This window comes from Rhopalosiphum maidis, chromosome 4, assembly GCF_003676215.2.
Source record: "Rhopalosiphum maidis isolate BTI-1 chromosome 4, ASM367621v3, whole genome shotgun sequence".
NCBI lineage: Eukaryota > Metazoa > Arthropoda > Insecta > Hemiptera > Aphididae > Rhopalosiphum > Rhopalosiphum maidis.
Genome location: NC_040880.1, coordinates 3,606,930 through 3,620,925, shown reverse-complemented (window position 1 = coordinate 3,620,925; position 13,996 = coordinate 3,606,930). Strand labels below are relative to the sequence as shown.

Below are 13,996 nucleotides of genomic sequence, written 5' to 3'. Positions count from 1 at the left end.
TACCAATGTTTTTGTAAAATAAATGATATTTTTATTGGTATGGATTTTAAATTGTTTAAATTGATTCTGGTTGAATATTATTTGGTTTTATTTTATCTATAAAAATTTAATTTCGGACAAGCAGTTTATTAGTTATAACTGTTATAAGTATTGAACGTTTTGACAAGCGAAGTAGTGAACCAACATTTTGGCATGCAGGGCACTCCTATGTAACTCTACACTCATAAAAACTTACTCATATATAATACAAAATTTGATTTTTATACAACGAAGTACTATTGGTAAAAATTAGTAAACAATTTAAAAAATGATAACGATAAAAAATTGTAAAATGCATAATTTTTTCCAAAAATATTATTTGAGACGACTTAAAATTATATAAAATAAGTGTTTTTGTGTTACTGTTTTATTGAAAGAATGAGTGTGTTTTTTATTTGATCATTCAGTTATCCGTATAAACATAATATATCTATATAAGTTCATGCTAATTAATGTTCGAAATTAAATAATATACCTATATTTACAATTTAATATGTAAATTTCATTGTTCTAAATATTTTTATTCTTTAAAATTATACTTATAGTATTTACTATCTAGATATTCATTGTCTGTAGCAGTACCTATGTACTTATATTTTTTACAACTGAGTATACTTTCATTCTTACCCGGCATTTGTCTAATTTTCCCATACCTACTTATTATTATGCTGTATAATATACTCTTGAAGAAATATAAACTAAGCAAAGTTATTTTTTTAAACACTTTGAAAATATTATAATTAAACTACATATTTAATATATCATTAAGATAATATTTCCTATAATTATATATAGCAACTAAGTACTTAAAAATATTTAAAATAATAATAATAATAAAGATTGTTTTATTATAGAAGTTTGTCAGTTAGAATTATAGTCCAAAGAAGAGTTAAATAAGCAGTTCATATTTTATAAGAATAATATTGGAAGCTGTAAGTTAGTTATGACTACTTATTTATGTACATTGGAAATATATTTAATATTAATTATGTTTTTATATGGATAAATACATCGTAATTTTCGTTTATGCTTAAAAACTTCAAGATACTTATGAAATATTAACTACACATTTGATCGAAAGTTCCTCTTACTCCCAGACTCCTTAATAGCCCACTAACAGACTTTTCTCTACTTACTTGGTCTGTTGTAAGTATAATATGATCGTATTAGAAGCAGTAAGTATATAATTTAACACCTTAAGAATTTATTTACAAATAAATGTTCATATAATTAGTATATAAAAAATAAAGTAGTTTATTTAATTATAAAAATGTATACATTTTTATAAAAATGTGTGTATAATAATTATTTTTATGATCTACTTAGTTAAAAGTTAACGATTTGAATACGAATGCATATAAGTTCAACGACCGTAAAATGCATAGTAATAGACATTTTAATGTAATTATATTGTAAGGTGGAAGAAAGGAAAGAAAGAAGAAAAAGAAAAACTATAAATAATAGTCGTCTATAATACAAATATGTATACGAATAGGATATCAACGACGTAATTATAAAGCCTGATAATAATTTAAGATATTTGAATATTGTTACGGAACACCAAAAAAACAATTTTTTAAGTAAGTAAATACAAGACTTGTTTAGGCCTTGAGGGTTAATCCTATAATTTATTTATAGCATGTTTTTACATAATACCTATTGTTATTCAAAAGCAACAAAATATCTACAATATAACATGCATATATTTTTATTGGGTTTTTGATTTCTTGTTGGATTTTTTGGTCTCAAATATCCATGGTCCGTGAGAACCATGATTTTATTATTTGATTGAATTTATCATGGCAGATAGTTAGTCTTAAGTATAATTTATTAATAATAACATTTTATATGAAAAAATTATACATATTTAATATCAAAGATAAAAATACTTTATTATCGAATTTAAATTTAAAGTAATTTTCTTAATAGTATCAACACTTTATTTTTAATATTAATTTATTATAATGAATACAACGTATTAATTAAGTCTGTATTTTTTGGGCTTTGTAGATTTTAGAATGTACATTAAGTAACTTAAGACTTTTTGTTGTTTAATATGATTATTTTTTAAGTTTTTAGTATACTACACCTTTAAAAAATAAAGTTGTTGTTGTAGGGCTTATAATTTGCAGTGTTGTTTGCTATATTTTTATTGGTACTTTATCCCAGTAACCTTTGATTTTAAAACTATATAAACTGAAAACTTAATTATACATTTTAATCCAGTATTTTGAGTATTACGACTACAAATACTGCTAAGTAGGTTCTTATATCTACTGTGGTAGTTTGATATAACATACTAATAAAAGTATAAAAAGAGATTTAACAATTTAGTATTTTAATACAATTTGTGGTACATTTTTAGTCTTATTAAATATAGATATATATTAATATAGTAATAAATAGTATAACTATTAGATACTATTATATAATATATTATATACTCTGTGAGTATAATATATTTATATCGGAGAAGGACAAATTTAAAAATAAATTAATGTAAGTCTTAAAAACTAAACAAATTAATAATTCTGATTGATTTGTTAAGAAGATACCTACTTCAGTACATTATTTGTAAAGCATATTTTAAAATTTAATATCTATATAGTATTTTATTCAAAATAATGCTAATAGTGTATCATAACTAATTTAACGTTTATTATAACGTTTTTAACTATTGGTGTCATCGGCATGCTCAATTTTTTGAAAGGGATATGAACTTTAGACTGTTCATAGGTTTAATAGTTATTACAAAAATAAAAATTGCAATCTTATTTTTATCTACAAAAAGTATATTAAATTATAATTCATAACAATAATTTTACATATTTAAATATATATTTTAACATAATTTTTTTTATAGGTATTATTAAATTATTTAAAACACAATTAAAAAATTCATCTCCTTTCTTTCTATATGGTACATACAATTAAAATCAAAAACAAGTTTTTAGTAAAAATTACAAAAATTACAGTTCCTCTTATTTTTTTTTTTGGTTTTCTATTATTTTAAAAATCATCAACAATTTTAATTTTTTGACTATAAAGTTACAACCAGATCTAATTTTCTACTAGAGACCACCCTTGAAGTTAAAGGTCAGAGTATTTTTGTAATTGTATAACAAGTGCCTGCAAATATAAACTAAAAAAAAAAATTAAATTAAAAAATACTATTTACTAATATATTCATTACTCCGACAAAAATTATACTAATAAGTTGAATTGAGTGGCATAGAAAATCCCACAAAATGTTGAACCAATAATCTAAATTTATTTACCTAAATTTTAAATACATGTATATATATATATATACTATCTAATCCTCTTAATTTAATATATTTAACTGTTTATTTATTTTAAAAAAATATTCTGCTTCAGAATATTAAATATATAAATTCAAAAATGTTTGCTGTGTTTCATAAAGGTAAAAAATTTTAAAAATGTTTATGATAAAAAATATTAGGAAACATAATCTTTTTTAAATTTGTTGTTATGTAATGACTAATGCCATTAAAATATGAAAAAAAAAATATTTCCAAAAACTTTTGTAAATTTCGAGAAAATAAGTGTTTACCTTTAAAATAATCAACCTGTACATATGTTTTGATCCAATAGGAGGTTAAAAAATCCTGATCAAGAATTTAATATTTAATAATTAATATTGATTTGGAAACATAGTAAATGTAAATAGTAAATTTGTCTCTATACTGTTTCTAGCTACTTGGATAATTATACACATAGACCATAGATATATATTAGTATACTAGTATTATTAATACTAAACTACTTAAATAATAAGTGAAGAAAATATATAATATATAAATATGCTTAGTTTTTTTTTCAGAGTTATTGATTAAAATACACTTTTATAATTATATTAGTTAATTAGAAAAAATTAAGTTTAATAATTTTATAATAATGTTAAAAATTATTATAATAAAATTAACCTATTTATTTTATAGATATTATTATTATATAACATTTACAAAAGAGCATACGATTCCAACCACTTTGTACTTGCATTATTTTGTTTCATATTTTTGGATACAAAGTTGAAGGTTTAGTCTAGCTTCGACTTCTCTTATTGGTAACTAATCTGAATGTCAATTACTTATACAACGCTATAAAAATCTTCATTGAACATTGCTTACTAATCTATAATCTAATAATATCGTAATTTATCTTTGGTAACGAACAATGCCGTTTTAAGGGGACCGTAAAGGGGAGGGACTTAAATTACAAGGCTCTTACATATTAATTAAGTTGAAAAATATGAACATGTGATATAATAACAATATTGCTATAATAATTTTATGTAGTCTGTAGTAACCATTATTCAACTCTGACAGCAATGGTTCTAAATTAAGAGCACGGTTATTACTTATTTGAGATATTGTTAGTAACTATTCAATTTATTGATAAAAATCCGTTTATTATTATTTTTATACACTATATAAAGCCATTTCTTCTGAATTAGTGGGGAGGGGAGTTACCAATTACATAAAAAGGGTGGAGAGAGGCTCTTGAAAATGTTTACTCCTGGCGACAAATGGATTAACACAGTTCTAGATATTATATTAATATATATATATATATATATATATATATATAACAGGTCCATAGTTCACTTTCACATTGTCTGAATACATTTACCATTGTACTCAATGACCGCGCATTGTATTACTGTGATTAGTCATAGTCTTTTTCCAAATATTGCTGGCACTGTATACTTGGTCCAGACATTCTATTATAACAATCATTTTTTTTACTTAGGTTGTAAAATTTATATTTATAAATTATAATTTACAATTAATCTATTACGTTGATCGTCACGAGATTTTAATATCTCAATAGCATAGCCCAATTACTACTGATAAAAATATGCATACGAATTTCAAATAAATTGTTAAAAATAATAGCTATACAATTTCCGTAATATTGTAAAACAAAGGAAATATTGAATTTATACTTTTAACATTGTTTGGGATGGCTTTTAATATATTTTAAGGATTTTAATCTCTCTAACTATCCCGATATTTGTGTCGATGTTATTATGTAAATTGTTATAAATTGGCGTAAAAAAATGTTCTATAATCGTATATTGAGCTAAATAATTAAATAAACAAAAAATGAAATAATATGCATATTACATATGTTAAGTATCAAAATTATGCCGTCAGATATTCGAGTTTAAAAAAGATAGATGAAAACAAATGCACAATTACAAATTGCTATAAGTTAAGGTAAGTACTATATTGTATAGATATTAGTGCAAAGCATGGGTAAAATAATTAGTAAACAAATAATGTTATATATGTTTGCGTAGGTAACTATATTTGAATAACAACTTTTGTATAAATCATTTATACATTACATTTACAAACAATTTTCAAGAACAGAGCTCTTAACCAAAGTACTTACATATAATACAAGTACATATAAGTATACAACATAGTATGCCTACATCGAATGACAAGATTTACTGGATTCACTATTTAAAAAGTAATAATTAAATAACAAAAAATATAATAAATTTTTGTTTGAATCATATTATGATATTATATTGTTGATATTTGACAATAGTAATTAATAAGTTTAACAGAATAGCATCATAATAATTTGCAAAGTTACATCACATCATAAACATAACATATTCTATGTTTTGAAGCTTATTTTTAAGTCTTAGCCGAGAAGTTGACATAATAACTATATGTCTATGTACATATACCTAACAGACTTTAGAGTTAAGACACATTTCTAGAGGAAACAAATTTAATAATGTATAGTATAGTATAGTATATCTATTATATTAGTATACTTTATCGTTTCAAATATTACCGTATTAACCTTTTAGGTACTTTTATTGAAGTGCCAAATTTTAATGAATTGCAACAATTATATCGTATTTGGCGAACGTCCGACATCCGCCAACGAAATTTAATGAAATTTCAAACTATGATCCTAAATATGGTTTCATCTTAGGACAGTATACATCTAATCATGACCGCAAACCAAAATGTATTGCTCTAGTAGTCTAGTATCTATATTCTACATAGTATATTAGGTACGTCATATTGAATTTTTGAACTTGTAATCGTAAGATCCTTTATCAGTTGTTTTCTCTACGTCCGTCCAATTCTCGATCAAACTAATTTTGTATCATGGTTTACGATTGATTAATATTATTATAACCATTACATATTATTAAGGTTTATAGTGAAATGGCAATTATTTTAAATTGTATCCAAGCACATTGTTAACTTTGTAACACCGTCTCTTTTATCTTATAGGTACCTAATCCAATGCTTTTTATTTATCATAATCTGTATCTGTACTGTACTATGTCCTTGAGGCGTTGATATTTATATAAATAAATAAATAATATGTACGAATAGAAAGCACTACCTATATTAAGTAGTCATGTCTTTATAGCTGTGTGCAGTGTGACAATATTTCGGCAAAACGGTTATTGTACGCGAGATCGCATCAACCATCAACTGATCAATGACGAAATGCATTACTACTAACCAACTCATCAGTCACTACTAGTGGACATCAACATCTTATTTTCCGAGGATTTTGTTTGGAACAACCTTATTACCTAACAATCTTATTCTAAGACCGTGGGAACAACTTATGATAAGATGCATATCAGGTATGGGCTATAATATTATTTATATATTTAAAAATATTAGGCATTCTTTGTGAAAATAGATTATTTAATACAAGAATACGCCCCAATATTATATGGTATATATATACGAGAGTAGAACTGCAGTTTTTTTTTAAGTTATTGTGTTACATGTTATAAGTGTGAAGTATATTTAGATTTGTTAATCCAGGTAAAATCTGACCTGTTAATACTTTATATTATAGTAGTATCAACTATCAACTGTCTTTATTTTACCAAACCAAATTCACTGGTGCTTCTTGCTTTTACTATTTTAAAACTTAAAACGTATCTAATACCTAATATAGTATATATCTAATTTGAAATATTTAATAATGGATATGGCGCTTCTAACATTGTCTTACATTCAGACCACCACCGATTGCTCCTGGAGAGTTCTGCATGTGCCTATATCTTAATTGTCTTATTATGGCAGTCCACTCCTCCGTCTGCGAATGTTTTCGGGAAACAAAATAAATAAAAACATGTCAAGTGGCATATTAGACACGATCGGTGGTCATAATTGAAGATGGTGGTGCATTCAATACCTTAAAACACACTTTTTCCTAACTATATTATAATGCATTTCTATATTTGAGCGCCGCTGCAGGGACTCTACGACCTCGCTGGGTCACCCCAACGGTATAGATGGGCATCAGGTCGGATCGCGGCGAGGGTCGCCCTGTGAGGACGGTTGCGGGGCCAGGGGAATTATCGTTATTTTGGCGTAACGAACAAAACGGGACGTCGGGACGAACGTATCTAACCGGCGCTCGTCCTTTGGTAGGGGTGCGATTGTGGTGGGGGGAGGAGGAGGCTCGCTTGAGGAGAAAAACGCGGACGCGGTCGACGGGGAAATTCATACGGTGCACGTGTTGCGTGTGCTGCGCTCTGATGCCCGGGAACCGACCAAACTGTGGTTCCCTCAGCTGTTGCGAGAGCGACGTCCGCCACTTCCACCATCACCTCTACCATACCACTACCACCACCACTACCACCGTCGCTACCATCACTACCACCGACGCTGTTCTTTGTCGTCGTCGTCGTCGTTGCCGCCGCCGCCGTCCGTTCGCCGACCGCCAGTCACTACAGTCAGTAGTCACCGCTCGCCAGTCAGTCGTTCACTTTCTGTGTCGCACGTTGTGTCGCGTGCGTGTTCTGCGTTTCGTCCCGCAGTCGCAGCTCAATCCGGCGCTAATAAATTATAATTTAAGATATCGCCCAAGACAATAACGCGGTACCGCGTCAAACCTTCGGTCACCACCTGTGTCGTTGCCGTTTGCCGGTCGTGTGCGCGATTACCGTCGTATTTCTTTCTCTTTTTATAATAATATACTTATTATCCTCACGCGAATGGCACGGAGAGTGTCGTCGCCGTTGCGACAATCACGGCGGCGGTCGACGACATGAAACGTTCGTTGGCCCTTGGCGGTGCGGTGCATTGCGAAAACATGCGTCCGCGAAAAAAAATCGGCGGACCCGCCGCAGTGTGACGACTATGAAGGGCACGTGAAACGCCGCCGCCGCCGCCAAGCACGGGGCGCTTAAGCCGCGCGACGACATGTGGCCCGCAGGTTCGCCGACGGCGCTCGCCACCGCGACCTCCGTGGCCGTATTCCTGACGGTGGTCGTCGGAAAGTTTGGACGGATAAGCTCTACCCCCGTCCAACAACCAGGTACGTCGCCCGACGCATTGTTCTTAGCCAAATTATTATGCGGGTGTATAGTTATATAATATGTCTAATAATGTGCCTTGGGATTTTGTGTAAGCGATCGCGCGACGAGACTGGTGGCACAGATCAGCGTTTAAGGACATTAATCGAAAAACTGGATCAAGAGATGATAAAATTTGGATCCCCTCCAGGGGGCCCCTTCCAACTGGTTTCAGTTGAAATACATTCAACTTGTAGATAACGTGTTACCCTTAAACTAGCCCATATATAGGATTTAGGTACTCGAAAAAGACACTATACATGACATGGCAAAAATAACCCTTTGCTTAGGTACCCCGCAGTTCCCCTATTATATTAATATATGTAGAGTGTTAGCTGTTATTAGTTACCGCCTACTCATAGCTTCTATACCTATATATTATATATGTATATAAATTATAATGTGTAAAGGTATTAAATATTAAAATATGTTTTAAGTATTTTATTATAATATCTATGCTGTATACTCGTGTCTTGTATCAATACATAACTCCATTATCACCGTACGACCTCGTCTCAATAATACGCACATAATGGTATAATACACATACACAATGCGATACATAAACGTATCTAATTGCCCGTGGGATGAACGGCCATCGTAGCTTTCTCTTGTGTTCTTGCAGCCGGGGCCGCCTACGCTAAGCCGTTCGTTTGTACGAACGATTCGACCGAAGAATGCCGTCTGCGAAAAGCGTTGGGTTTATTGGTGTTCGGCGTTCAGTCTTGTGTACAATATGTAGTGCTTGATATTTTATGTATTACTACATTGTACATTCAATTTCATCGATACCTTTATTATAGTACTTAGGTACTGTAATAATATTATGTGTATTTATGTTTAATGAAAAAGTATTATTTTTCACGTATATTACATCAGTTTGCATGGTTTTGCATTTGGAGCTTTTCAATCGATCATATAATATATTATACTATAAAAATGTTGACTGCCTATTGGCTATTGCTATATATTAATCAGTGTTATGATATTATTTTAGTTAATTTTTGATATTTATGTTTTTGATTATTATGCTATATGTATACATATATTTCTTTGGATAAAATCCCTTCTTAAAAGCTTTTATTTTTGTCATAGGAGAATTGAAAATATAAGTTCAAGATCTTAATAATTTTTTTATTAAAAAAAACTCAGTATTTACAGTATAATAGATATAATATCATGTAAGCAATAATGCAATATATGATTTAAATTGTACTTATTTTACTACGGAAAGTTCATTATAATTTATAATGATATAATACACGTATAAGCAATAATAGAATATTCGAGTATTTATACATAACTATTAATCGATCATATGATTTTTATCTGGTTACCGATCGAAATATCTAATGTATTTATATAACTAATTTTTAATATGTTTTGTGAGAAAACTAATTAAAAATTTCAAAACAATATATTATCATCGAAAAATTTTGAAGTGATAAGAAATAAGCTTATTTTTATAATCGACAAAAAAAAAATAATCTGTACGTTTCGTAAAATTTCATAAATATTTTGGGTCACTGGATCAAATTAAATAAATTGAATTATTTAATCAAAAGTAATAAATAAATCTTTCTCGATTCATATTTAAATTAGAAATTGAAATCTGGTGTTACTTTTAATTTTTAAAGATAATTTTTCTGAAAAACTGTGAAAATACTGTATTTTTACGGTAAAATTATTAAAATTTATAGCTATTTATTTTAAAGAAGATTAATTAAATTTCGTATGACGTATAATATCCATGTGTTGTAGTAACATTTGATAGGAATCTGATAGTAAAATGTATTTACTTCATCATTTTTTTATTAAACAAAAAAACTATGAGTTAGTTTTTATGAACATTTAAGGTTTGAATAACGTAGATATTTTAAATTTTACAAATTATTATGATAATTTATTGATGTGTATAAATAATTATTTTATTATTTTAACAAAACGAGTAATTTTGGGTTTTAAACTTAAGTAACTTAAACAATTAAAATTAAAAATAATAGGCGTGTTATGTGGTTTAAGATTATTAAAACTTTTCACAAAATCACAACATTTAATCAATTTGCCGTAAGTTCTGTTTTAGGATAAAGAATATTTTTACAAATATCTATTTAAATATTTCTGTTAATAAAATTTGTAGTTTTAAATCCATAATAGTAGTATACCAGTATATAATATTGGATTATGAATATAATATATACCTATAATATTTAATATACTCCAAAACGTCTTATGATTTGTTTTAGTGACCATTTTAAATTTGATAAAATGAACTGGCTATAAACAATAGTTTAATTATTTTTTTTAAATACAATTATTGCGAACAGATTTCAAACTATGATTCAAGGTTAGACTGTACTGAGGTGATCGAACCTAGTCAGAGCTCTTGGCACCTTGTCTTTATATCTTGAAATATTTTACACCTTAATTTTTATATTGTTGTATATTTTAATTTAATTATATGAGGTTCTTATCATTTTAGTTCTATCGCCCATTATTAGGTAGTACACCTTCATTAATAAAAAAAATCAATTGTTTCCTTGATTTTTCTAGGCATATGATTTAACTTTTATAATTAAAAAATGTCATATTAACATTCTATTTTAGCTTGTACAATTCACTTTTGACAGTTGGAACTACATAAATTAAAAATATATGACCTTATTTATAAACTTTATGCTAATAATGGTTTACATAGTAAACAATTTGTTTAAATTGCAAAAGCTGACTACTAATTAATTTTTTAATAATAATCATAGTCGAAAGATACTTATTTAGCTTTTGGAAATTTGAATATTTATTTTATAAAATAAACAATTAGGTATATACATACTTGACTATTATCAAACGTTTTTATCATTACTACAATTATTTGACAGTGAAATATTTACTAAATTTACTGAAAAAAAATTAATTGTTTCTGATCTTATAGATAATGTTTGGTTGTAGAAGTGTTATGCGTACATATATTTTTTATATTTTACATAATATGTAATGTATTTATATTATAAATAATCAATATTATTGATACAAAAAAAAAATGTCAATTTTTTTTTTCAACAATTCAATTATACATTAGGCGGTGGTTTAAGAATAATTTAGGTTTTTAGCCTAATTGCCTACTGCAAATAATAATGATAACAACAGTTAGTTTAATATAATGCTTCGTTATTGTGTAAGATAAAAAGAAAATATGAGAGAATAGTAATAACTTGTTATTGCTGTGTTTTGTTGTGTAGTTTGGACAAGATTTCAGTGAAGGTGGTGTATATAATATTTTTTGGAATAAAGTGATTGTATCGGTAGGCACCAAATATATGTCTGCTGGTAAAATGAGAAATAACACGCGTTCAACCTGAACAGCGAATAGACCATTTTCATTTGACCTTCGGAACGAGATAAATAGTTATATTTTAAGAGATCAATAAAGAAAATGATGCTAAGCCGTATAGATAATGTGTACCCCAGTACAAGTAACTATATCGTCGTTTTCGTCGTCGTCGTTTGTATCAATCAGACTCCCTCTTTTTTGGTTGGTGGGAAGTAGAAAAAGATCTTGAACATGGAAACATTTTAAAAGTTAAACGTATATAAATTACGATTACATACGAATCAAAAATTTTCATTTTTTTACAATTGGGTATTTATTTTATTTTTTTAACCTAGCAGTTTGAAAAGTTGATTTAAACCTAACGTATTATTTTAGAAATTTTTATTTTAACTATATAAAGAAAACGACTCGTTCTTAAAGTTCGTGTTATACTATAAACTTATATTTATAGATGATGTATTGCTTCTTACAAAAAATATCATGTAAATTTGATATTCGATTTATTTATTAAAAAATTATAATTCGCTTTTAATTCTATAAATGTACGTACATGTAGTAGAAGTATAAAGTGAACTGAAGTAGTATATGGGAAATTTCAACTCAAAGATTTTTAAAAATAAAGATTATCATATGGTATTATGTTTAGTTAGCTAATTGGAAAAATTATTTAAATTATTGATACTGTTCTGGATAAACTGTAAAAGTTTTATATTATTTTTCATTATTCGTGAAGATTATTGTATGGTGAATGTCTTAAGCTGTATGTTAAGTATAAACACTTTAAACTTATAAACGTCTTAGAGTAATTTAACTAATTTTGTAGATTACATTAATTAATGAATATATGATTTTAATTTGGCTATGGTACCTACTATTATACTAATATTACTATAGTTTATTGTATTTATACAATACTATTTTAGTTGTTATTTTTCATATTTATATAATACCGTATAAAACATATTTTTATTAAAATCTTCTAAGTTCTAAGTGTAATTTTACAATATATTAATGTTGATCTGTGATCAAATTATGTTTTATGCAAATCTAAAACATTTGAGGGATAATTGTTTAAAAATGTAATGCTAGTTTATTTTTTAAATATAATAGTATAAAAAAAATTATAAAACATATTGATTAAAAATTATAAATGATCTTTAAATCAATTGAGATATTGTGGTATATTGAGAAGATGTTATTTAGTATCTATATTGTAAATTCTATAGTGTTTAGGATTTTAGTTTGTATTCTTTTTGTTGTTAAAGAGATTCATAGCCCGTAGACAAGTTTATTCTGGAATTTCGCCATGTTGTTTCTTGTATTATTCATGGTTGGTTGTATCGTACTTTTATGCATCATAAATAATGGTATACATCCCGAAGAATATGTCATTTTACAAAAATACTTAATATACATTTTATAATAATCGAAGACCAATGATAACCTAATATAGTTCAATATTATTAAAGATAATGTTTTCATTAACATGTAATATCAGTGGATGTTAGATATAATTTAAATATGTTGAAATTTGAATGCTCAAATATTATACCATAACTTTATTGGAACGTTGCCATCTAGATGCCTTTTATGAAAGTTGAATAATTAATATTTGTGTGAAAAATTATCGGTGGACTTCCGTAAGATTAAACCCACTAACACATACCACGTGTGCACGGAGATAAAATCCGCTGGAAATGGTTCTTATGATATAACATGGTTTTTTTCCCTTACATTTTATTAAAGCGTTCAAGTTCAACCGAGCGTAGTGTAATTTACCTTTATATGGTTGGTGTGTCTGTACAGCTAGATTAACAACGTCCTTCTTTCAAACAATGGGTAATGTAATGATCGAGAAAGAATAACAGTAAGTTGATTGGGGACTATTATATATTTCTAAATTATTACTTGCTAAATAATTATATTTTAATGATATTACCTCTCTGCTTCCTGTGTCGACTTGCTTGTTGAAATCGTGGTTCGCGTTCAAGATGTAATATGAGGTGATCGATTTATATTTTGAAATAATTAGACCTTTTTTCTTTGAATCACAATTGTAATTTTATTTAACTTATTTTTAACACTTTTTAATATATATATTTTAATCAATTACAAACTTATTATTATGTCTTATTGTATGAACGATCTGCGTAGTCTCTTACACTCGCTTTTGACCATCCGCACAATAAGACGATAAAGACTCCCCAATCTTAGCGACTACTAGTCCCCTTATATATCTAATT

The 13,996-nt window shown here is 27.5% G+C and overlaps 1 protein-coding gene across 1 annotated transcript in view; it reads left to right on the top strand.

The window, feature by feature from the left end:
• The first annotated feature begins 8,270 nt into the window (after positions 1-8,270).
• Positions 8,271-13,996, top strand: part of LOC113549234 (disintegrin and metalloproteinase domain-containing protein 10) — an 83,569-nt gene continuing 77,843 nt past the window's right edge. Inside the window, exon 1 of the mRNA XM_026950443.1 lies at positions 8,271-8,385. Within this exon, the coding sequence (XP_026806244.1) occupies positions 8,271-8,385 (115 nt within the window). The remainder of the gene's footprint in view (positions 8,386-13,996) is intronic.